Consider the following 26,865-nt stretch of genomic DNA (forward strand, 5'->3'; position numbering starts at 1 on the left):
TGAAAACCACCAAGAATGTGTAGTGATTTAGATACTGAAAATGAAAAGCAAGCCAGGAAGTGAAATTGTGGTTTACAAAATTACTATGACTTTGCTTTTGTTGGGGAAAAAAAAAAAAAAAAAGAAAGAAAACAAAATTTTCCGGTAATTATATCAGATTTTATTCCTCATATCCAAAATTAGCAAGGTTTTCACTCTACTGAACTACATCTCTTAGCTGATCTTGTGTCATGGAGATTTTCTTAAATATGTTGGATCCAAACTACTCAACTTTTCTATATAATTTAGTGTTCAAAAATTTGAAGCGAAAACTCTTCCTTTTTGGAGGAACTTAAGTTAGAAATAAATTTTGGTTTATTTTTACTTTGCTACCTACTTTTTTTTTTTGTTTTTGTTTTTGTTTTTGTTTTTGTTTTTGTTTTGAGACAGAGTCTCACTCTGTCACCCAATCTGGAGTGCAGTGGCGCGACCTTGGTTCACTGAAACCTCCACCTCCTGGGTTCAAGCAGTTCTTCTGCCTCAACCTCCTGAGTAGCTGGGATTACAGGTGTGCACCCAGCTAATTTATGTATATATATATTTTTAGTAGAAATGGGGTTTCACCATCTTGGCCAGGCTGGTCTTGAACTCCTGACCTCATGATCCACCTGTCTAGGCCTCCCAAAGTGCTGGGATTACAGGCGTGAACCACCGCGCCCAGCCTGCTGTCTACTCACTTCTCTTCTTCAAATACATATTTTTTCCTAAGTTTATAAAACTGATAAAGAAATAAAACATGTTGGAAACCATCATAAAAACCCCTACAAATATCTGTAATGCCAACTTTTTTCTAAATTTCAGTGCAAAGTATTTATTTTATATGTTTAATTATACTAGGATAATCTTATAGTATATTTTATTTTAGAGTTTATTAAGTGGCATGCTTGTAGCCTACAAAATGACAGATCGCTAAATCAGAAAAGAATGTTTTTCTTTCCATTGTACATCATCAATGCCTCTATATAAATCTTCGGATGGTTTTAAAGGTTAAAAGGAACATTAGCCTTTGTGAGAAAGAGAAAATCAAGGTAATTGATGGTTTTATTTTAGTTATTGAAAATTCCAAGTATTTTGTATTTGTGTTCTTCATCTATAAATCATATCATGTGCTTTCCTTCAAAAACAAGAATCTAAGGCAGAATTGGAAAATGGAAGGCTTGTATATATGCAAACCTTGATAAAGCTTCAGGATGAAGAATATCTCTGAAGTTAGGAGTTAGGAATTAACATGACATACCTCAGTTCATTTTCTCAGGTTTTTAGCTTCATTAAACTGAGAACTTCATTAAACTCAATAGCAAATTAATAGCTTCATTTAACTTAATAGCAGAATTGCTTGGGCAAGCAGAATCTCTTGATTTAGCATAAAAACTCTATAACCTACCTGAAGAGGATGAAAGATGTCATCAGGATTGTGGAATTTTAGAGAAAATGTAAAATGGTTTAGTCAAGTGTTTACATGTCATTGATATTCAATTTACTACATTTAAAGTAAATGGTGTTTTTATTCATTCTTTGAAAGAAATTTAAAATCTTTGAACTAATTAAGATTTTCCTTTATTCTGGTCTAATGTTAAGATACTTTAGGAGAATGCATGTATCAGGTATAGGTGTCATTGGTTTGAAGCAAGCTATACGTGTCTCAAGAATTTGAGTTATGTTACAGAGGTAGTAGGAAGGCATCATTTTTACTGCTTCCTTAAAAACGATAAGTCCTAGAATCTGAAAAATCTCACTAGCTAGTCCTACATGGCATAAAGCATATTGTAGATAGTTATTATTTTTGTGTCAGAACTGTACATGTCATAAAAATACCTTTGTGGAACTTATTCAGAGGGCTTATAAGGATACATATTTTTTTTCCTGACGGTTTCTGTTTTATGAATGAAAATTAAGGAGAAATAAACACACAAGCTTGATTATTTTATCTTCTAAGCCCAATTTTCAAACATAGATGGTTTTCCAAACCACAAAGGATTGTTTTAAATCATGAGAGCTAAGCCACCTCAGGTAAGTCATCAACCAAAATGTGCTAGAGATAATGGAGTTTAAAATTGAAACCAGAAGCATAAAACAGCAGCAAGAGAAACAACAGTAACAGATGTGGTAATAATTTCATACAGGAAGTGCATGTGTAGAACATGTTCTGTATTTACTGAACTTAAATTTTCTCTCGTGTTTTCTGTTCTTGACAAGCTATTTTTCTTCCCTTCTCATGTGGCATTTTCACATCAAACAAGTATGTCATTCATTTTGTGAAATGAAGGGATGCAAAGGGAAAGGGGTTGGCTGATCATGACATCATGACAGTTTGAAATGTAAAATACTGAAATATCTATAGGTATGCCAGTGGCTTCCAGAACAAGAAGAGGGTTTGGAAATCTCTATGAGCCCCCTTCTGTATATCATGCAAACCCCAGAAACCAGTCAATGTTCTTTCTCTTAAACTTTGCAAAATTCACATTGCTATTCTGTAACTTCTGTTCTAAAGGATCTATCCTTACATACTGGTGACTCAAAGATACATTGGTAATCAATAGAAAAATTATTTGGTGTGCTTATCTGTGCTTTGGTAGACAATGGGTTATATTAATTAGCACACAGTATAGTTGGAGCCACATGCTATGTTATTGCTATTCAGGTTACTTGAGTTACTGAATTTGAGTCTCAGAATAAGCAAACTTTTGCTTTGCATTAGTCTGTTGACACAACAGAATATCCTAAAGGTATTTAAAACTGCATTTATGAGTTTTTAGGACTAAATTTGGGGTTGTTTGTCTTTTATTTTCAACAGCAGCAGGTGGGGAATCAACTCTGGCTCCCAGTGTATTTAAACAGGCAAAGGACAAAGTCTCTGTGAGTAAAATAAGTTTTTCCTTGTTCTTCATTTGAAGTTCCTTTGGTATTAGCTGCAACATCGGAATAACTTTTGATATTGTTTAGATATTTACTCTTAAAAGTCATTTTAAATAGTTCACTCACCCAGAAGATTCTCCGTGGCATCCAGGCATGGAAGGATTAACGTCTTCTGGGATGGCATATAATGGTAATTGGTGAGGACACAGCTGGACTGCTTCCTTACTAGTAAGACAGAAACATAGAAAGCAGCACAATGATATGGCAAAAGTAAGGAAGTCCAATATATTTACTTTTCATAGAATCGAATTAAACCATATAACCAACAGTAACTATAATTTATAATACACTTTCATTGTTTTTGTTGCAAAATAAAAATATGACCAAATGAAGCATTGTACACAAGCAGAAGGAAGTATAAATCAATTATAATCCCCTTATAAAGATAAACACAGTTATCATTTTGGTGTAAAATCTTAATTTTTTTCTATAAATTTATAGGCTTAACAACAAAAATGAGAACACTGTGTATCAATTTTTAAATTCAACAGTAAATGTACTTCCATGTCGTTGAACATTTTGTAAGTTTTAATGACTACATAATACTGCATTTTATTTATTTGCGATGGTATACTTAATTTCCTATTATTTGACTTTTAGAATTTTTGTTGTTGTTTTAACAATATTACTGTAGAGAACTTTTTGGCTAAGTTCAGTTCATAAATGCGTTTGTGTGCCATTTCCTTCAGATAATTTTCTACTAGTGAAATTAAAGAAAAATGTTTATATTTAAAGTTTTTGCTACATATTGTCAAACTGCCCTCTGGAAAGGTTCTACCCACTTATACATTCTGTGTAAGAAGAGTGTTCATATTCATTATTATTACCACGTATTTTATATTGTTCTATATTTGCCAAATTATGGAGATGGCATATGTTATTATTTTAAAAATTTATTTTGGTTGTATTAATGGTGTTTAACTTCTTCATATATTTATAAATCTTTTCTATTTTTTCTGTGAATTTTATTTTTATATTATTAACTATATTTTAATGACCAAAGCCAACATGAAGTATTTTCACTCCTTTATGATTGAAAGAAAAAAATTAAAAGGCTACTAATGAAATCCTAAAATTATAACAAACAATGTGAATGATATTAATTAGTAGCTTATAACAACGTTCTGAGACTGAGCAAACATATATAATATGTAAATCACAATTCTTAGTTTACCCTTCTAAAAACTAGTAAGATTTTAGACTTCCACTTTTATTTATTATGAAAAGTAGTGATTCATTTCCTGTGACAGCCAAATCTTTGATGTTGAACCTGAGGGGTTTTACGTTGATAAAAGATGATACTTGATTTTTATACAAATGTATCAGATATATTCCTGAACATATGGCAAGAAACAGAGTTCATTTACTGCTTTGATAAATATTAGGCTTTATTATAAACACATCGTGATTTCAAGATTTGTATCTCTTTACCTTCTGTTTCCTAATTAATGATTTATGGTGGTTAGCCATAGGGCTATGGAGCAGACCATGTTCAAATCTTGAACATCTTTTAGTTATATGATCCTTTTCTTCCTATTTCTTAATTTTCTAAAAATAAAGGGGAGGACAAAATTCCTGTATCATGAGTTAGTTATAAAAATTAAATGTAATAATGTTATAAAACAGTATGCAGTATAATGCTTAGAACATAGCATTCATTTAATAAATGGTAATAGTTGTTAGTTATTATTTTAATTAACTGAATGGTGGAAGTTTTCAGGAGCTGATATAAAAAATAACCTTTCCTCCTTTAAGTTGACATAATTTGGAACATTTTTAGGAAATTTTTAAGCCCCTTGGTCTTTGAGTAACTCGATAGAATCAGCACTTGGAACAGAACCATAGGCATCATCTGACACAAAACAAACTTTTTTCCTTGTAACTGCCAATCTTGTCTTTCTGAAGAAAAATTAGGCCTTCATTCTCTCTTTTTTTCTCATTTATTAGCCTTTTTTCCTTCCTAATATGATATCCTTGTCCTATAAGTTTTCTAAAACCCCGAGTAACTTTTATTTGATTTAGCTCTAATATTCAGTCTATCCATCAGAACAGTTCTCTGATTGTTTTTTGTAGTTGTATACTCTTTTAGATTCACTTTTTTTAACTTAACAATGTTTTTTCTATGGGTACATATTAGGTGTATATATTTATGGGATTCCTGTGATGATTTTTTAAATTGCTCTTTATTAGGAGCCAGACCCACCCATAATCCTGCATTTCACTTGGGGTTTTCTGTTGTTTGTTTAGCATTAATAGTTGTCTTTCTTAACTACAAGCAGTCCAGTTTATTTTTCTCTTCTATATCACACTTGAAATTCACTCTTTTGTGGGTAGCATCAATCAAAAAAGAATGACTTGTGCTGACCCAATTACACTTCCCACTCAAGATACTGGGTCTATAAAACAAGAAGTGATTTTTATAGTCTGTAAATACTTATGTCTCTGTTGTAGCTCCAGAGGTTAAAACTTGAGATAAAAATCTCAGTTTTATCTGTCATTTCTGTAACAGATCAAATTAATTATTTGAAGATAATAATCTCTTTGGCTTTGTCATACTTATCTATATTTTTAACAGTCACCCATGAGATGTATGGCATGCTGGCATAGCTTTCTCCAAAAGTCATACATCCTTCCCAATTATACTTGCAGCCAGTCTCCCCAGGGGTTATCAACACCTGTAAATTAAGTCATGATTTTTATTGGCAATCTTTTCAGTCCTGACTTTCCTTTTTAGAATTCATAACACATCATGCAGACAATAGTCTTTGCATAAAAATGTTTTTAGTTCTGTGGTATAACTTAGTTCACAGTATGTGTTTTAGTTATAAAATGAACCAATCATATATAAACTCTGAAAATTTTCTGTCGAAGTCAGTGAAGATTACCTGAAAATAAGTTTTTTCAATCTTTAAAAATGCTTTTTTTCATTAGGCCTCAAATATACCTTGTTCTAAAGTTCTTGAAACATGATTAATATATGGATTATATGTACACCTTGAAGGCTGTATTTATTAAAGGAATAATTCCAGCAGTTAGGATATTCAAAGATATTTCCAAATGTGTTATCATTATAAAACCTATGAATTAATTAGAGACTATATACATAGAATCCAAAAAGAATATTTTATATACATTATCCTTAAATGAGAGAACTATGTATAGAATCATTTTTTGAAAAACAAAATTTAAGCACTCAGCATTATTTTTTAAACCAGCAAAAAGAGAGTTTTGCTAGTCACTTGTAACATTCTTTCTATATTAAGGCTTATTCTATTTTTTAAAAAAGAGAGACTTACTTTGGTCTCAGGATTTCACAAAGCTAATTCCTTCATATCTAAGCAACATTATTCTTTCTTCTGTCCTTCTATCTATCCATCCACCCATTCATCATTTATTCAACAATTATCCACTGGGTCTCTACTATGTACCAAACATAAACAATCACATTTGGAAGTAAAGAGGAGCAAATAATAAATAATAAACATGGATAACTGTTCTAGACCTGGTTACTAGAAAATAAAATGGTTTAGCATTATTTATGTGTCTTATTTATATAACAGATTTTTTATTTTATTTTTAATCAGGGTGTCCATGTGCAGGCTTGTTACAAGGGTATATTACGTGATGCTGAGGTTTGGGCTTATATTGATTCCATCACCCAAATAGTGAACATAGTTCCCAATAGGAAGTTTTTCAATCCTTCCCCCACTTTTGGAGTCCCCAGTGTCTATTGTTGCCATCTTTGTGTCCGTGTGTACCCAGTGTTTAGCTCCCACTTATAAATGAGAACATGTGATATTTGGTTTTCTTATAACAGATATTTTTCTATGACTATTATTAAGTTAGTTTTGGCTAAAGAGAGCTGTTCAATGAAAATCTCTTCTCATCTAAGTACACATCTCTATCATTGATTATAACCATTTATCATGTGTTCTTATTAAAAAGACTTTGAGTTTCTTATACATTTATACTTCTTTTTTTATTTTCCTTTTACTTCATAGTTTGGTTTATTTTGTGCTTTTGTTTGTTTTCTTTCATGGCTAGAATTCTACCTTGTCAAAGATTCCTGCTTTACAGGGTAGCACAAAGTCCCCAAGATACAGCTCAGCCTGCCCTAGCACGACTAAAAGGGCTACATTTTCTGACAGTTTATTAATGCAGCCCACCTCAGCAGGCTCCACAGACCGTTTGCCATACTCAAAATCAGGGAACAAGGTAAGGCAGCAGGTCAATAAAAGGTGCAGAAAGAAATAGAATTTGGGAGATTATGTTATAGAACCTAATTCAGGAAGTGTATGAAAGCAAATACTTTATGTTCTGAAGTATTTGACACATAAACAGTAGGCCCTTTTAAAAACAGATACAAATTTAAAATTTTGATAAATAGTATACCTATTTTTTAAATGTAGAAAATGTCTTTTTCTAGATATACTTCCCATTATTAATTGATGGTTTGATTATCTGGTAAAATATCAAATGCAAACTTACAAAATATATTATATATAATATATAAGAAATAATATTGCACAGTACAATAATAACAAATTGTATAGAATATAATAGACAATTGAAACTTAACATCATATACATCAGGGTTTAATACTATCTCTTGACATCTACCAACTCAATTGTCTTGAAACAATTACATAAACTCATTAAACCCGTTTCTTCAGCTTTAAAATGTGTATCATGTTCTGTGGTGAGAAACAAATCATAAAAGAATGTAACCTATAAAGAGTTCCTGTCACATACATGCACAATATATGGTAGTGGTCATTGTTAGAAATATTATGCATGCAGTGAGCTACTCTCAGTCCTTTCTGATTAATAAATTATCATGCTAATGAAGATTTTTCAATAAAATTAGTAATTTGCTGAAGATTGCTTGAGTACATTTATTTTACCCAATTATCATTTAGAACTTGAACTCAGTTATCAGAACTCCAAAATAATGTATTTTTATAAAACATCTAGGCAACTATACACTCTTTCTAAGTTCTAAAGTAGAAATGCTTGTAAATATATGAAATCCAGTAGTTTGTATTAAAAGAAATTCATCTATCAGCACAGGAGGAAAATAGCAAAATCAATATCACTTCGTATAAATTAAAGACTTACAAGAACCCAATGTCCTTTTTGTTTTCTCCAATCAGGATGGAGTAACCAAGAGCCCAGAAAAGCGCTCTTCTCTCCCAAGACCTTCCTCCATTCTTCCTCCTCGCCGAGGTGTATCAGGAGACAGAGATGAGAACTCCTTCTCTCTCAACAGTTCTATCTCTTCTTCAGCACGGCGGACCACCAGTAGGTTTATTTTGATTTGACTTCCTTTTTAAGCACTTTTTAAATCCTTTAAGTGGAATAGCACTTATATTTATATTTTAATTTGTAAAAATAAAACTTGCATTAAGACTAGATTATATTTGCCCTAAGAATCAGAGAATCCAGAATGTAGATGGCCACAAAATAGCTGTTTGAGTAAAAACAATTGATAGAGGAAATGGTAACATATTACCCTACTATCTAAGACTGAGATAAACTTATTTCTCTAAGAATATATTTTCCTTTTTGCTTCAAATTTAGCGCAAAAATGATAACTCTAAAGAAGTGATCAATGTAGAAACCAAGTCAAGGATTTTTAAAAACATACAGGTATAAAAGCTTAACACTTATTAGATTTCCAAGTCGTAAAATCGAACTAGAAAGTCAACAATCAAAACTTAGGATCCTGTTCAACTCGTTAAAAATTTGCATTCCAAATGAGATATAAATATAGTATAGTCTATGCAGTAGTTTCAAATTATCTTGATTGATGGCCCATTCATGAACTGATTGGCAATTATAACAGTTTATATAATGCTCCAATCATTACACATTTATATGTTGCATTGTGGCAAACTATCTAGTAAAGCATAGATTCAAATTACTTCCATAAGTATTTTTCTGTTGCAACCAAAATAGCTACCAGTTATTGAGCACATATAGATACTAAACTCTTAAGATACATTGTCACTAAATTTAATTAGCAAAACCAATGAGTAGGTATTAATAAACTCAATTCAATCTACTGATGAGAAAACTGACCCTCTACAGAGGGTAACTTGTCCAGTGCTTCACAGCTAGTAAGTGGTTGAATTTGGTTTTCAGTCTGCTGATAACTTCACAGCCTGAAGTCTTAATGTCTTTTCTATATTGATTTGGAAGAAATAGTACTAGACAACTGCTCTGTAGAATTATTTGGAGAAGAGTGTCTGTGTCATTTAAAAACCATTTTAAAATGGTGGAAATTGCTACCACTATCACATTATAGTTGGCTTCAACACTTATTTTAATAATAATTGACCCACTTAAATATGACTATTGGCATTTAAACAGTGTTTTAGCCTACAAGAAAAGTGTTTACTATAATAAGAGTAATTGTGTCCAACATTATTTAGTTTCCTAGAGTATTAGCATCCTTTGAAATATGTGCTAAGAACACTGAAATCACAAAAATTATTTTATCATAGCAAAAATAAATTATTTAAATGAATTAGCAGGGAGGGCATTTAAGATTTAGTACTTTCCAGGGAAGAGACTTTAAATATCTAGAGTTGAAATTGAACATCATTAATAACCCCAAGGATGATGAGACAAGACAAAGATACCAAGTACTCTCCAAAAGAACATCTTGAATTATGCTTGTATTTGTTGCTATAAAAGCAAAATGGCACTTTCTCCATAAATCTACTTCTTCAAACCACTGTGTTCTGCCTTTTAAAGTATATCTGTATATGAATTGATTCGTTAAATGTTCAGCACCAATTCTATTTTGACTTTTTAAATTTACTGATGTTTACAAGCATTTTGCATTGTATTATTTGATAGTGAACATAACTGACACGTTGATCATTTTAAAACATAAAGTCTGTCTTACGTCTATATACCAATAGCTGAAAGGCATAAAGATGATTGGAAGAGCAAGCACTCTGCCCACTTCTACTTGCCTACCATCCCCTTAATGGTACACAGGGATGTTCTAACATTTTGTGCAGCTATTGAAAAGATTTGAAGGAAACAATGTTGTGCAGGAAGCTCATCTGCCCAAGAAGAAGGAAATCCATTGTCACTGAGGAGTTGACAAGATAAATAAGAGCACAGTTTAATCAAGTAACTTGTAAATAAATATCTTAAAAGTTGTTTCAGATCTTAGATTTAACCTCTTCAAGTTCAGAACAAATAGGAAACATTCAAATTTATTGTTTTGATGACAAGAACAAATTTATTACAATAAAAATTGATCATATATATTGAACAGCAGTGTGAAGGCCTTAATATTTGTAGTTTATCCTCTTTCTCCAGATGTAACACAAAACCTTCTTTTATGAGGCTTAAAGTGTTTTCTACAAGTATGGAAATGACTCCTCAGAAGTGTAGAAAAAATTATTTCATGTAGTAAAAATTGTTATTCACATCCAGAATATTGCTTCAGTTCAGTCTCCATGAAGTCAAAAAACCCCTCAGCACACTTTGATGAATTCTGAATTCAATACATTTTATTTTTTAAAAAATGTTGTCTACCTACTGTATTCAGCTCACATGAAAGTCACCAGGGCTAGATACAATGGCAAAAAATACAGGGGTGATCCCTCTCCCCAGAAAATCTGAGCTATTCAAAACTGGTGAAGTAATAGAGAAAATATTTGAGAAAGAAATAATGTTTCTGGTGAAAGTATTCAGACAGACTTAGAGACAGACATCTACATTGAAAACTTAGTCCATAACAAACCAGGACATGGAAGTTACAAAATTCCAAGTTGGATGTAGTTGTATCATCCTAGTCTTGAAATTCTTGTGAAAAGCAATAAAAATCACAGAACACATGCTAATTTCTCACTTTAGACTTCTCATATCCCATTTCATATTATCAGTTGAAGAATCTAACTATCTTGTGCCCTGTGTTAGAAAATCAAGACGACACAGGGCACTTTCATTTGATATGTGAAAACTGTTCACTGAAAGAAGTACAATTGTTCTGTGTTTCTACAGGAGATAGAACCTATAGCAATGGGTAGATTTACATTTTCCATAGATCACAATTGTCTAAAAAGCTCTCCTGAGCTCACATCTTATAAATATTTAGGCAAAGATTACCTGTCCACTTCTCAGAAAGAACTTCCTATATTTATGAGCAATTGCATTAGGTGACCTCTAAGATTCCTTTCACTTCAGTGGCTTTAAAATTGTTGTGTATTTATTCTGTACAAAATTTCAGAAGATTCATTGATTTTTTTACTTAATCAGCAGTAAAAAAATGAAAATTATCCCTTTTCTATAAAATATATTATAAATGAAATTTGCATGCTTAGAAATGTAAATCCTCAGGGGCTAAATATTGTATCTGGCTTAGACGTTAGTAGCATCTGGGTGAATGAGCCTCAATATTCTCATTTCTTAGAAATAATAAGAGCTACCCCTAAGAACCGTATTGTGCATGTTTGGTTATCAGTTGGTTGATATTCACATAAGTGCTTTGAAATTTATAAGGTGTTGCTTTCTTATTTCTATCATTCTTTCAGATAAGTATTTGAAATGTCATTCAAAGCACATTCAGAAGATGAAAGAAACATAGTGTAGGAAAATGGGGGGTGGGTATAATAATAATAGGAGGCTGAGCTCAATTTGAGGCAAAGAAATGCATCTCAGATCCTGTATAATTAACGGGGTCTTGGATTTAAGACCAAACTGCCAAACTAGTGATGAAAACAGAGGAGAAAACAGAGTCAGGTACAAGGCTCAATGGGAATATATTGGGACATCCCAAGTTTCTAAGGCAAGAAATAGACTTTTGTTTGTTTGTTTGTTTGAAGCACTGAGATGATTTTCCTTATGAAAAGAATACATGATATAGTAGAGCAATGTCTGACAGCTTCCATAAACACATTTATATACCTCATAGTGTTCCTCAATATAAGGATAGAATATTGAAATGCAGACCTTTCTATACGGACCGAAACTATATGTCCTAAATACGTGTTTCTATATTGTATGTTCACCTGGATCCCAGAATGAATTTACTACATAGAGGAATGAATGATCTACATATCATTCAAGGAATCTTCAGTAAATATGGGTCTGCATACGACACTAAGTGTAAATTCTTTTCCAACTAAAGGCAGATCCATATGCCTTAATAGTCACACAAGTAGAAAATAGTTTTTGACACATTTATAATGAAAATTAAGGAGAACAAATCAGAAAAAAAAAAATCAGGTTTTTTTCTTTGTGTTGATAGCAATGCGTGTTCAAAAGAATGCCACTGAGTTATGCACCTGATTTCAGAAACGAGACTCTCAGCTTCTTGAGTACTATAGTGATCATTACAATTATTGTTTCTAAATACCTTAGAAATTAAACATATTATGACTTCTAACAATCTATGGGAAGAGGGATGTTTTGAGGAGAATTGTCTGACTCTGGTTTGGTTTTGGTCTTGCTTGTTAATACAGGGTCAGAGCCGATTCGCAGAGCAGGAAAAAGTGGTACCTCAACACCCACTACCCCTGGGTCTACTGCCATCACTCCTGGCACCCCACCAAGTTATTCTTCACGCACACCAGGCACTCCTGGAACCCCTAGCTATCCCAGGACCCCTCACACACCAGGAACGCCCAAGTCTGCCATCTTGGTGCCGAGTGAGAAGAAGGTCGCCATCATACGTACTCCTCCAAAATCTCCTGCGACTCCCAAACAGCTTCGGCTTATAAACCAACCACTGCCAGACCTGAAGAATGTCAAATCCAAAATCGGATCAACGGACAACATCAAATACCAGCCTAAAGGGGGCCAGGTAAGAATTGCATGAACACATATTTGCTGCCAGAAATAATTATTACCTTGCCTTCTTCATGTTGAAAGCTAACAGTTCTTAAAAGGGAAGCAGATGTGTTAAAGAGCTACTGGTTGCAATTTATTGCTAAGAGTTTGGACTTCAGGAAGATAGCATCTGAAATATGATGAAAATCACATAACGTGCCCATTCCTTCTGTTTATTCTTGGGTAAAAATTTTTACCAACTTTTAGTTGCTTGACTAACATTTTTTTTCTGAATGTATCTCTATTGCTTTATGGTTTTTAACTTGAGATTAAAGTTACATTTCTGACATAAAATTGAGTTTTCTATATTAGATTCTGACCATGAGCTCATTTGGCTATCTTTTACTGATTCCAATTTTATCTCCTTCTTTATTTCCCAAGAATTTCCTATGACATTTTCTACCATTCCCTCATGTTTACTCCAAAATAAGGATGTTTCACCGAGTTTCAATTCTGGTTACTATTGCCTAAATGTTGCAAAGGGCAGGTATTCGTGTTGATAATAAAAGACACATGGTTCTGATGAATAAAATTGTAGACTTTGAACTTCTACTCAAGATTAATTGTATTAAATAGAGCTATTAGTAAAGCTTACTTACTAACTCTTCAGCTCCCCAGAGCAAACATTCATATCTTTTCAAACCAGTGTATTTTGAGTTCTGTCTTGACGTGAACCTTCCTTATACGCTCTATGTTTGGACAAAGCAATTAGCCTGGAAGGAAATAATACAAATATTATATAATGTTTATCTCATAATATTGATCTATTCAGGATAGTTTAACTTTTGTCATTGAAGATATAAAACAACATCCTTTTTTGAAAGAAAGATAAAAACAGTAACTTTGTACATAAACAAACTTATAATGCCCTTTCAATATTCCAAGAAAGTCTTTTCTTTTTAACGTCAATATTTTTTTCTGACACTCTTTTTCTTGTCTCTTGTATTTTGTGCCACTGCTTTCTGGTATCCCTCCTTCATACCAAAGAAAATCTATTTTCAGGCAAGTTTAGAAAAAAGATCTTGCCAAAATGTAAAGCTATCAGGCACTCCTACTCAGCAATAAAGCAAAAATTCAGTGTTGCTCTTTCATTTAGCAACAAACTTCTGTGCTGTCTCATTATGGCTCTGTTCAGGAAAGCCCAAAGAGTTAAGAAAAATCAACCAATGGGGCAGGAGGGGAGAGGTCAATATGCCTTTTCAGAACAAAGATAACATTCTGTAATAATAGAGTCGTAGAAAGATACTTTTTCATAGACAGATGCTATGAAAACTAGAAGCTACAAGAAACATTTTTAAGCAAAAAGTAGAATTGTAAGCCTATAATTCCTAAAAAACTCAAACTATTCTTGCATTCACCAGCGTTTTGCACATCCAAGAGAAGGAAATATTTTGAGCTTTTTGGAAATATTCAAATGTTGCATCATCTTTATATTTATACATAAATAATTTAAAAGCATAAGGTGAATAAAATCAATTTAGTACCATTTGGAAAGTTCTGCATTTTAGCCTTGGACAAGCTCTCCTCTAAAATAGAGTAACTATTACATGTATTTAAAATCAGTTCTTTTAAAATAAATATTCCCATGTCCTGTTACTCTCCTTAACTAGATATGGGGTTTACTTACTTATATTCTGGAAAACATTGGAACTTAAAATAATTTGTTTCCTCTTAGAATCACAAGGAAATACAAATTATCTCCAAGATATTTTTTCGAAACTAAAAAAGTAATTAGAAGAGAAAAGTATTATTTTAAGTTGACATCGAAATTTTATATGTTTTTCTTCAAAGGACTCCTTAAGATAGGCCCAAAGAATGGTTTTAGCCTCAGCTTTGCAGGAACTTCTAAGATTCAATCAATCCAAAAAACGTGAAGACGTCTGTTTTCTTTTTCTGATTCTTTATCATATCTGGTTTTGAGTATTTTTATGTCTTATTTAAATTGACTTCTACTATATTTGGTAATTCATAAAAATGACACAAAATATCTTAGAGTTTTGAACTGAACTAAAACTTCCCTAGAGATTATGGTGCTTAAGGGCTAGTAAATACATATGACACAAAAATTACAGAAAGAACAAAAATAACTTCAAAATCACAGTGTCATTTGAAGCAAATCTGTTTTTTCATCAGGCAAGTGTTATACCTGCTACACGATTATCCTAGTTCAGCAATGACGACTTTGGAAAAAATCCCCAACAGTGGAGTTATGAGGTGACTTTTTTGCAGAAGTAGGAGGTATTTCCTCACCAAGATAAGAACCAGATGAAAGATATTTGCCTTCTATTTTGTGATAGATGGTATAAATTCACTTAAATTAAAGAGTAAAATGAATTGGGAAATAATAGCACATTGCAATAGAACTGTCTGTCTAGGAAAAACCTATCATTCAACTCTTCAGCACTATCTCCTTAAAAGTCTCCTTACAATGTATGATCTCAGATACAGGGAGTGAGGAGAGGTTTCTTCCATACATGTAAAACTGGAGATCTTATAGAACGACTGAAGGCAAAATATTTTAGGGCTTGTTTGAAATTATCAAAATGACATGTTAAAGACCCTTTTTTAGATGATTGAGCATCTATACATGCACACTGTTGAAGACATTGAAACCACTAGCACATTGTTCTCAATTGTAAATTGATTTTCCTAAGGCATTTGAATGGATAGTGGCCAACTCAGAAATATTTCAAAAGACAGATCAAGAGCTATGCTTTCTTCAGGGGTCAGGTTTTGTAATAGTGATATATGGTCTCTAGGAACTGAGAAAAATATTCATGCAATTCTTATTAATGAAGATGGGAGTAAATTTGAAGATGTAACTTTTAATTCCTCTGCACAGGGTCTATTGTGGTAAAATTTGAAGCCATTAGGTTGTATACAAATGATTTAATTATGACAACTTTATTATTGGGATTTTTTGTGTGTGTTTGTTGTTGTTGTTGTTGATGTTGCTTTTGAGATGGAGTCTCTCTCTGTCGCCAGGCTGGACTGCAGTGGCGCAATCTCGGCTCACTGCAACCTCTGCCTCCTGTGTTCAAGTGATTCTCCTGCCTCTGTCTCCTAGGTAGCTGGGACTACAGGCGTGTGCCAGCATGCCCAGCTAATTTTTGTATTTTTGGTAGAGACGGGGTTTCACCATGTTGGCCAGGCTGGCCTTAATCTCTTGACCTCGTGATCCACCTGCCTCAGCCTCCCAAAGTGCTGGGATTACAGGTGTGAGCCACCGCGCCCAGTCTATTGGGGTTTTAAAATGTGTGCAATCTCTAAGAATTGGGAGAGGAAATCTATAATAAAGATATATGCATCTTAGGAACTCAACAGCTTCCCAAATTATTTGCCTCCAGTTTGAACATTTATTGTCCTTCTGTTTGTAGAGGTTTTGTGCTTACAGCAGTTATCTCTTCTGTTAAGGACCAATTTCTGTTGGCAGAGGGGCTCAGCTCAGTGAGGCAAGTCAACGCCTAATGGAATAGATAAGCTAGCTGAAGATACAAGGAGCTTTACAGAAAGCAATAAAGCTAATCTTTTCAGCGAAAACAAATTCATTCCATTGGAAAGAATATGGGCAATCATGGATTCAGTATAGACAATTAGCTTGATTGATTTAACTCAAGGCATAAGGAAGACTATCAAGTGTATTAATTTGAAATTGTTCTGTGTAGTTAGCTCCCCAATCTACATTAAATCTAAGTTTTAGAATAAATAATGTTAGCTTTTGAAGAACACAGCTGCTTCAGTTAAACAAAGGTAGGAAAACAAGCAATTTCTCTAAACATGTAGCATAAAAAAATTTAGGCAACAACTCAAGGAATAGTGCTTTTTACCTTTTCTATCTAATAATCAGATTTTAAAATAGTTACTTGGATTTATATGGAATGCTCCTATATGTTTTGACAGATATCTTGTTTTTCTCCATTGGCCTTATGAAGATGAGTATAAAAAGCACAAGTTGGCCAGGTGTGCAGTGGTTCATGCCTGTAATCCCAGCACTTTGGGAGGCCAAGGTGGGTGGATCACCTGAGGCTAGGAGTTCGAGACCAGCCTGGCCAACATGGTGAAACCCCGTCCCTACTAAAAATACAAAAAAAAAAAAAAAAAAAAAAAAAAAAAGCACCTGTAATCCCAACTACTTGGGAGGCTGAGGTATGAGAATCGCTTGAACTCGGGAGGCGGAGGTTGCAGTGAGCCAAGACCACGCCATTGCACTCCAGCCTGGGCAACAAAAATGAAACTCTATCTCAAAAAACAAAAAAATAGATAAATAAAATTTAAAAAGCACAAGTTATATGCCCTTGTAATAATTGAAAGTTACTAAAGAAGTGGCTTCACAGATGTTGTCTTCATTTACTGCTCATTGGGTAGGATAATTAGAGCATGATCTCTGCAAGGCCATGTCTGTGGATCTGATTGATTGCCTCTGAATTATGTGCTTTTGCTCCATTAATGGCTACAGTGAGTCATTTTCAGGTTAGCTAGGCTACAAATGATGACATCATCATGCAAGTCACTCCTTTTTAAAGAAAAAACGATACTCACCTTTATATAAAGAACTTTGTAAAATTTGTCAGCGTATTGCTTTCCCAATCAGCATTGCCCTGCCGTCTTTTTAAAATGTTTATTTAGATAAATCTATTAAACGAGAACCTGTAAAACATACCATTACATTCTAGAAATAAAGCAATCTTAGTTTCTATATCCCCATTCTATATGGATCTATTAAACTAAAGGATATTAGACATCAGAGATATCAATCTCCTTCTAATCCAACCCTCACATTTTCACAGAGTAAGAAACAGAAGTTCTCACAGTACCCGCATCTTGCATATAGGGCATTAAATATCATCCTCCCATGGCTGAGCTATGAAGTCGGAGTCTATACTTTGTCTTTAATGAATAATTAGTCACTTGTGTGCAAGTATGTAATTTTGTATACCTTAGTCTTTTTTGTTTGCTTTACGTTTCATTTCATAACATGAAAATAAATGGTAATTCTATTTAACAGTGCTTTCCATGCCAAAGTTTTTTTATCACATCAGGATTGAAATTTGAAGCTTCTGAACTTTTATAGTATTTTCATGAAATTATTTAATGCAAATAGCATGTTATATTGATACACTATTAAAATACATGTTATATTAATACACTACATTAAATTTGGAAAGGTGTGTTGCATTTTTATCATATTTTTTGTTTTCTCCTATAATTCACAAGTTATTTTTTAAGTAATTCTAAAAATTAAGGTTTTAAAACAGAAACTAGTTAGCTTTCTAATTTCTATGGATAATATAAAGTATCAACTATGAAATATTATAATTATAGTATCAATCTTGACATCTTAAAAATAACATGGGGAGTTGTCTTCTATTTCTTTAGTAACTCCAGAAATACAAAGTTTTACCTTTCTTTACTTGACCATTGAGTCAACAAATATTTATGGAGCACCTACTACACCATGCTATGTTCTACATACTGAAATATAACAATGAACAAAACAGATTTCTTAAATTCTTGACATCATGGAATTTACATTCTAGGAGGAAAGGTGAGCCAAAAAAAAAAAAAGTGATATAAGAAAAATATGTAAAAAAGTGCTAAGTTTGAAGGATAAAAATAAAGATAAGAAAGAGGTTCAGGATATGTTAAGAGGAAATTGCATTTCTGATAGGATGACTAGGAAAGGCTTGAGAAGGTGATATTTGAATAGAAGCTCCAAGGAAGTAAAGGAGTAAGCCATATGAATAACTAGGTAATGAGCCTTTCAGGCAAAGGCAGCCACACATCCAAAGACCCTGAGGTAGAAGCAGGCCTCACATGTTCTAGGAACAGCAAGGACATCAGTGTGACTGATGCCACATACATCTTTGAGTGTAGAAATTTTATGCTATTATTACATTTTTTTTTTAGTATTATTACATCTGTTCAAATAACAGGACTTTTATATTGCTAAACCAAAAATCTAAGAGTCAAATTTTCCTCTCACTTTCTCTCATCCCATATCCTAACCATCTTTAAGTGCTAATGATTTTGTGCCCTGAATAGCTCTTAAATCTGCCCATTTCACTCAGTCTGCTCTGCACTATCTTAGCCTAAGCAAAATACATGATCTCTTGTTGATATTGCCACAATGGTAATTAATTTTTGGTTACCCTACATCTGTTGTTTGCTCTATCTGATGTACTCTCTATATTGTAACCAAACTTTCTCACCACATTTTTCATTAAATATTCCATTGTATAATTAGTTATTTAATATCTATCTTGTTTCACTTACTAGACCATAAGCTCCATGAAGTCAGAGATGAGGTCCATTTTGTCCATAATGTCCCATACATAGTAGGTGCTCAATAAATATTTATGCAATGAAAATTGAATGAGGCCGGGCGCGGTGGCTCAAGCCTGTAATCCCAGCACTTTGGGAGGCCGAGACGGGCGGATCATGAGGTCAGGAGATCGAGACCATCCTGGCTAACACGGTGAAACCCCATCTCTACTAAACATACAAAAAACTAGCCGGGTGAAGTGGCGGGTGCCTGTAGTCCCAGCTACTCGGGAGGCTGAGGCAGGAGAATGGCGTGAACCCGAGAGGAGGAGCTTGCAGTGAGCTGAGATCCGGCCACTGCACTCCAGCCTGGGTGACACAGCAAGACTCCGTCTCAAAAAAAAAAAAAAAAAAAAAAAAGAAAATTGAATGAATGTATTATGCCATATTCATGGGGAGGTGCATTATTTTAGTGACACTGTTGAATGATTATGAATGTTTTATGTCATGACAATTATTATCCAAAGAAACTTTCTGTGTTTGTCTAAACAAAGCTTGTCCAACTTGTGGCCCTGGGGGCTACATGTGGCACAGGATGACTTTGAATGTGGCCCAACACAAATTCATAAACTTTTTAAAAACATTTTGAGATTTTCTGTGATTTTTTTAGCTCATCTGCTATTATTGGTTTTAGTGTATTTTATATGTGGCTCAAGACAATTCTTTTTCTTCCAATGTGACCCGGGGAAGCCAAAAGATTGGACACCCCTGGTCTAAAAGAATATTGAAAAATTATACATCAAATAGAATATTGGATTTAAAAGCTGAGTTAGTGGTCCAGCTCTTCTATTAAAGTATTGCATTACCTTTGGTACTGATTCTTTTTTTTGTCCTTATCTGTAGACCAGAAGCAACAAAATCATGCTTGTTTTTGTATATCACACCATTTCATTTAAATAGACTCAAGTCATTTTAAACTCTCACATACATGGTACTACTTGGAGCATGATAGTAGTTATGCATTACAGCTCATCAAAAAAACATTCATTTAGGTATTCTAATAGATTCCATATGTGTTTGTACCACAAGGGCAAGCTGAAATTGAGTAAAAGAGCTGTGTTTCTGAAATAGAAGACAGGTGTAACGAGAGAAGAAGGAGCCATAGAGAGGGAGGAAGAAGGAAATAAAATTAGTAAAATGTGAGGTGGAATCTTTTTAAATATATTCTTATAAAGTTTTAGGCATTATCTGTATTAGTCTGTTCTCACATTGCTATAAAGAGCTACCCAAGACTGGGTAATTTATGAAGAGGTTTAATTGACTCACAGTTCCTCAGGCTTAACAGGGAGCATGACTGAGAGGCCTCAGGACACTTAAAATCATGGCAGAATACAAACTTCCACTCTCTCTCCTGCCACCATGTGAAGAAGGTGCCTGCTTTAAGGGGAAGCAGTTCCACACACTTTTAAATCATCAGATCTTGTGAGAACTCACTCACTGTCACTAGAATAGCAAGGGGGAACTCTGTCCCCTTGATCCAATCACCTCCTACCAGGTCCCTCCTCCAATTCAACATGAGATTTGGGCAGGGACACAAATCCAAACCATATTGTTACCCTCGGATCATTTTTAGGCCCTTTAAATGCTAATTACATAGTTTACTTTCAATTTTATATTTAAGAAAATGGATTAAGTCTGGAAGCAACTAATTATAGTGAAACAGGATTTTCCCTCATTGTATGAAATTATAGTAATGGTTACCACTGTGAACGTCTACTGGGTGCGATTAACATGTAAGCATATTTATAACATATAAGATGAAGAGAGAAAGATTACAATGAGTTTTTTTTCTCTTTCGCATATTTATTCTTTCATCAAACATTTATTAAGATTGCTGGGCACTAAATGACAAAAGAGGAATGGGAGACAATGAGGCATGGTCTCTGCAACCTAGGCAAAAGGGAGGTTTTTTGCTTTTTGTTTTGTTTCTTGTCCTCCTCTAATGTCTTCCCCTTATTTAATTTTAAGTTTTTTCCAAGCCATTTCTTTCCATCTTCTGAGAGCTACAATAAGGGCTAAATAAGAGGAGTCATAAAATACCCTATGAACTTTTAAAAATACTATTGGTCAACCCAGCATGAAGAAATTTATTACAAGGCTTTTGTTTGTTTTGTTTTTTTGATAACAAAGTCATCATTGTATAACTATAATTCAAATGTCTTTTGTGGAGTAATGAAAAGGTTTTGAGTTAGGTTGAGTAAATATTAATTTTTAAAAATTATGAGAAAATTACCACTTTGGGTTTGCAAAGTTGAGGCCTGTTGAGCCTTTTTATCTACTGTTCATTCACAAGCCAAACAAAGACATAGGAACTAATGAGGTTATTTTCAGATAACTGAGCAGAGTATTTAAAAGTTATTTTCTTCACTGATTTGGCCCACTATTCCTTAGAATTTCTTAAAAATTTAAACAAGAACAAACTTTAATGTCAAAAAATTATAGTATACAAATTTGAAAAAGTTCATTAGCTGTTCATTTTCATGAATCACAATGACTGTTGTACTCATAATGTTTCTTCCAGCGCCCATTGAGAGACCACTTACAAATACTTAATGATGGATCTAGTGACTAAACTCATTAATGTCTATTCCACTAAAACATTCTTTCCAAATTATTCAGCATTATCCATTCACCCAGGGTTTTTCAGTGTGGTTCTGCTTTCTGTGCCATGTGACACAGCTTGCATAGGAAAATTGGTCTCTCCAACTTTTCTTTTAGAGTTTTGTAGAATTGTGCATTTTGACATAAACTGTTATTTCTTCCTAAATGTGTATTTAAATATACATATTGTTTATATTGGATATAAAGAATTTAAAGAAACTATTGTTCAATGTAGGCAGGGATGATTAAAATTCTGATTATAATATTTGCATACATTTTAACCAGAGTGCAAAGTTTTTAACAGATGAATCTCTGAAGAACATCATGTGTGCCAGAGAACTTTCAATCTTCAGAACTATCTGATGTAGTCATAGTTTGTTTTAGTTTAGGATACCTGAGGAGTTTACAGAGGCCAGATAGTTTTCATTAAAATGAATATTATGAAATAAAAAATACTTTTGAAAGAGAGTATTTTCATAATGCAAGAACAAAGGAGGGCTTAATTTTATGTCATCCTGAGAAATGAGGGAAACCCAAAGGAGAAATTTAATCCCTTGCAAGGTTAAAGGGAAGTCAGTTGAGTGCCACTGTTCACTCCCCTTTCTCAAAAGCATTCTTTCTGATACAACTTAGATGGAGGAAAAGAGAAATGGTATTGCAACCTAGGTTCATACCTAATGGATGCCTGAGGGGATCTAGACAAATCCAAATTATTTGAATCCTAGTCACCCTCCACATCTCACCACCTTGAGCTGGCGTGTGGGTCTTTTGATAAAGAGAGCAGTGTCATAGAGTGTCAATTTAAAAAACAAATCAAAATCTCATTGCTCAAGAAATTCGAGTTGACGTTGGGATGAATGCCTCCAGCTTACAAATTGTTTTACTAAAAACTGTACATTGAGAATGTGTTTTCTTTCATTTTACATGTTTCTTAGAGATTTTTTTTCTTGTCTGCAGGCATATCCTGCATTTTCTGTTTCAATCCTTTCCTAGAGCAATCCTGTTTTAGGGGAACAGGTGTTAATGTATTGAAAGGAATAGTTAAATGTAGGCAGAGAGAGAGAGCACTGTGGCAGATCAATTATCACGATGGTTTCATCGTGATAAAATCCAACTAAAGTCACACAAAGAATATCCAGAAAGAAATTACAATATTCTTCTCTATCATAGTGGAAGAATAGAAAGAATTAGTCAAAATTAAAATAAGGCAATTCTGATTAATTTTATGTCATTAGCCTATGCTTATACAACTCTTCATGCTATATGACCCTTATGTGAATGGAAAGCCAACTATTTGTGCAAATAAATCACCAATGTTTGCATAAAATTCCTGAGACTAAAATCCTTTTTTGCAAGCTCCCACTGGAGGTATTGATTGCACCAAACCTTGAAGAATAATCTGTTACAGACTCAACTTGGAATGAGAGCACCCTAGGGAGAGATAATAACAAAACACAAGGATGAACTTTAAATGTAAACACAGTCCTTAAAGTATAGAATGTAGCAGAGTCTGGCCAAAATGTAAAGTAACAGAGAAGTCTGAAGAATTGGAATTGCTGAGGCCTCTGGCTGCCTCACTAAGAAGTTTTGATGTATTTAATAAGAAATAGAGTGCTTGGGGGAATTTTGAATAGGGGAGAGCTATAGGAAGATGACCCACTTGATTAATCTATTTTTCACTTCTGCTATGAAGTATGTAAGAAAACAAAAAGATTGTCACACTCTTTCAAATACCCTACTTTGTATTAATAGTGTAAGTAAAAATTTTACTTGAAATAGGCCGGGTGCAGCAGCTTACGCCTGTAATCCCAGCACTTTGGGAGGCTGAGGCGGTCAGGAGGTCAGGAGATGGAGACCATCCTGGCTAACACGGTGAAACTTCATCTCTACCAAAAATACAAAAAACTAGCCAGGCGAGGTGGCAGGTGCCTGTAGTCCCAGCTACTCGGGAGGCTGAGGCAGGAGAATGGCGTAAACCCGGGAGGCGGAGCTTGCAGTGAACCGAGATCATGCCACTGCACTCCAGCCTGGGCAACAGAGCGAGACTGTCTCAAAAAAAAAAAAAAAAAAAAAAAAACTTCTTGAAATAAATTGGCAGAGATTAAAATGTGATTTAGAGAAAATTTTGAGCAATTATTATTCAGATTTTTTCCTTCATATCATGAGCACAGAAAATTAGTTTTTTCGTTAAATAGAAGTTAATTTTTTTCTAGACAATCTCTAAGATGTTAAAATAATTTTCCCTTGACATAGGCTTTTAGGAAAACAAATGTTTTTCTAAAACTGAAAATCCCTTCCCAAAAAAATAAATATTTATTTAGATTTATCCATAGAACCCAGAGTTAAAACTATAACTCTTGTTGTTGTTTTTTGTTCGTTTGTTTTTTGTTTTTTGGTTTATTTTAAAGCTGATCTAGAATATGGCCTTCTTCTTCACAGCAGCCATGTATTTTTCTATTTTATGAAATGGTTTCTGAGGACTGCTGTTGTTTGTGGAATGAACTCTAAGATGCTAATTATTTGTAATTGACCCTAGAGATCTTTGGTGTGAAGTAATTTGTAAATTTGCTCCGGCATAAATGTGAGTCACGTGGAATAGGCAAATGTTCAGGTGCAAGTTGTCAAACTAGAGTGTAACTCTTCATAAGCACTAAGTGTCCATTATCCAAAGAGGTTTATGCTTCTTTCTACCCTACCATTAAGCGCGATGGAAAACAAAGGTCTGGAGAGGCAGTTACATTTATTCTGTCATAATTCACCTCATTTTAGACAAAAAAAATATATAATATAAACCTATTGCAATATGGAAATATGTAAAGAAAGTGCCAGTAATGCATGTGAAAGGATAGGATTGCTTCATATTACAAGTTGAGCAGACATAGGTGGAGAAAGTCTACCTGCAAGAGAGGCAAGCAGGTTTTTTTGATAGAATATCTGTGATTTTCTAGAAAATCTGGGTAAAATCAACAGAAGTCAAATTTTAAGTTGTAGGACTTTAAGATTCTAAATAATCTCTCAATAATGCTGGCAATGTGATCATTTAGGATTGACTCATTTGTTTTGGAAATCATAAAAATGGTCAAACAGTTGATTAAATGTTAATGTCAAACAGATTTATGCAACTGAATTTAGAATTTCCAATTTTGTAACAAGTGAATCAGATTTCATGTTTGGCTTGTGATCACTTGGCAATGAGTCACTACATTGGTACTCTAATGATCTGTAAATTAAATTTTTAAACATAGTATGAAATCCTGTATATTCTCGAGGATTAGTAAAATAGCTCACATCATGTCTATGTCATTGCCAAAATAATTAGATATTTATTGAGAATTCTTTAAAGTATTATTATTAGAAACAATAAGTCAAAATTATTTGCTTTCTCCCATCCGAGTACTAATCAAGCCCGACCCTGCTTAAATTCCAAGACTAGATGGGAATGGGCACATTTATGGTGATAGGGCCATAAATAAAATGATTTGCCTTCAACTTCAGAAAATAATTTCTCTCTGAGGTTTTACATGTAATGGTCTTTATTGGTTTAAAACTATCTCTATCTTATGTGAAACATTTACAGTGCAACTACACTTATTGTTAGATACAGACTCTGTGAATATCTTCAACCCTGTTTAAGTCGCAACTTTTATCATGCCCTAAAGAGTAGCCCAATAATTCTGTCTTCTGAATTCAAATTTTGACAAGAGGCTCTCCCCGTGGATTGCTGATGAGAGTTGTCAATGATATTTCCCTGCAAGGGACAAGCTATCTTGTCAATGTTAGGCAGGCACTGTGAATTAAGCTTTGTCTAGTTAAAAATAGTCAAGATTCAATGTCTTTTCGAATTTTTTATTCTTTTTTGGAAATACCAAAAGATGTGTTAATATTCTTGCAGATGGTTGTGTATCCAGGGTAAATTTATTTAGAGTTTTTTAGTAAGAGGATAAACTGCCCCCTAAAGCATTGAAAATGTTATTTTTTTTTTCTTTAACTATTGCAGAGGTGGGGAAGAGAAGAGAGTAGAAGTAACCAAAGTAAAACAAAATGAACAAATAACAATAACACAATAAAGCTTTCTTTCCATGCTTACATTGCTTTTTTGTCCTCCAAAAGATGCAAGGTTCAAAAGACATATGAAATAAGTCATGAAAGTTGTAACGTTGTACATTAAACCAGAGTAATGTCCTTCCAGATCTGGATCTGCTGTTGTCTTCAAAATGAATGTTTGACTTCTCAAAAATACAAATAAAACACCTAACCTCAAATCTGCTGGCCTCCATCAAGGCCTGACCTATGTCTGTATGACCTAGTTACAAGTCAGCTAACCAATGGGCATGGGTTTTCTTGCCTCTAAAAATGGAAAAAAAAGCTTCCATATGATCATTCATGGAAAATGACTGCTCTTGAGCAGTTGCCAGAAAGGGGCCTTCAGGAGGCTACTGAACCAAACCTGCAAGGGAATTGTGAAACCCAAACTTTCTTTGTTGACCCTCCTGGGAAACCGGGGGTTCTTACCCTAGATGAATGAGAACTCTGATGTAGAGCATTCACCATGTGTGAGCCCCATTTGTGCTGTATGGACCAACAAAACAGTCAAGTGTACGATAATTGTGATGGCTGACTCTGATGGGGTGAGGGAATGGCATATCCTCTAGGGTCCTGTGCTGAACGAGATTTGGTGTTAACCACTATTGACCCTTACCTAGAGTGAGCCTCAGTCCCAGTGTTGCTGACAACATTGGTAGCTTCCCCATCACAGATGATTCAAGTTTTATTTTTCAATCCATACAACTGTTTCCAGATCATACCTAAGTACAGTGTGATTTCGAAGCCTCTCTTGCATTTGACCTGTGGGGGTGCAGAAGAATAGGGGCTCAGATTTACAAGACAGAACTGTTCTTCAGTTCCAGAGTGAGATTTTCTCTTAAATGAATGTGTAGGTGGAAGAGAATCTAAAGCCTCTTTGATGCTACCCATTCTGGTTCCCCTTATCCAGCATCTTGATAGAAAAGTGCACAGTGAAGTTACCTCCAATTCCTTTTAGGTTAGGATTTTAAACAAGAAGATCGATTTTAGCAAAGTTCAGTCCAGATGTGGTTCCAAGGATAACATCAAACATTCGGCTGGGGGCGGAAATGT

General features: G+C 33.9%; 1 protein-coding gene across 50 annotated transcripts in view; it reads left to right on the forward strand.

Moving 5' to 3' along the window:
* The window catches only part of MAP2 (microtubule associated protein 2), a 308,224-nt gene that overhangs the window by 271,139 nt on the left and 10,220 nt on the right, over positions 1-26,865 (forward strand). For 18 of the 50 annotated variants that reach the window (XM_073020041.1, XM_073020018.1, XM_073020019.1 and 15 more), the window contains 3 exons: positions 2,834-2,895; positions 8,109-8,256; positions 12,441-12,781. In XM_073020041.1, the coding sequence (XP_072876142.1) occupies positions 2,834-2,895; positions 8,109-8,256; positions 12,441-12,781 (551 nt within the window). Of the gene's footprint in view, positions 1-2,833; positions 2,896-6,999; positions 7,171-8,108; positions 8,257-12,440; positions 12,782-26,770; positions 26,864-26,865 lie in introns of all 50 variants that reach the window. The other 32 variants (XM_038001613.2, XM_073020007.1, XM_073020010.1 and 29 more) reach the window with 6 other exon arrangements.

The sequence above is a fragment of the Chlorocebus sabaeus genome, chromosome 10, assembly GCF_047675955.1.
Source record: "Chlorocebus sabaeus isolate Y175 chromosome 10, mChlSab1.0.hap1, whole genome shotgun sequence".
NCBI lineage: Eukaryota > Metazoa > Chordata > Mammalia > Primates > Cercopithecidae > Chlorocebus > Chlorocebus sabaeus.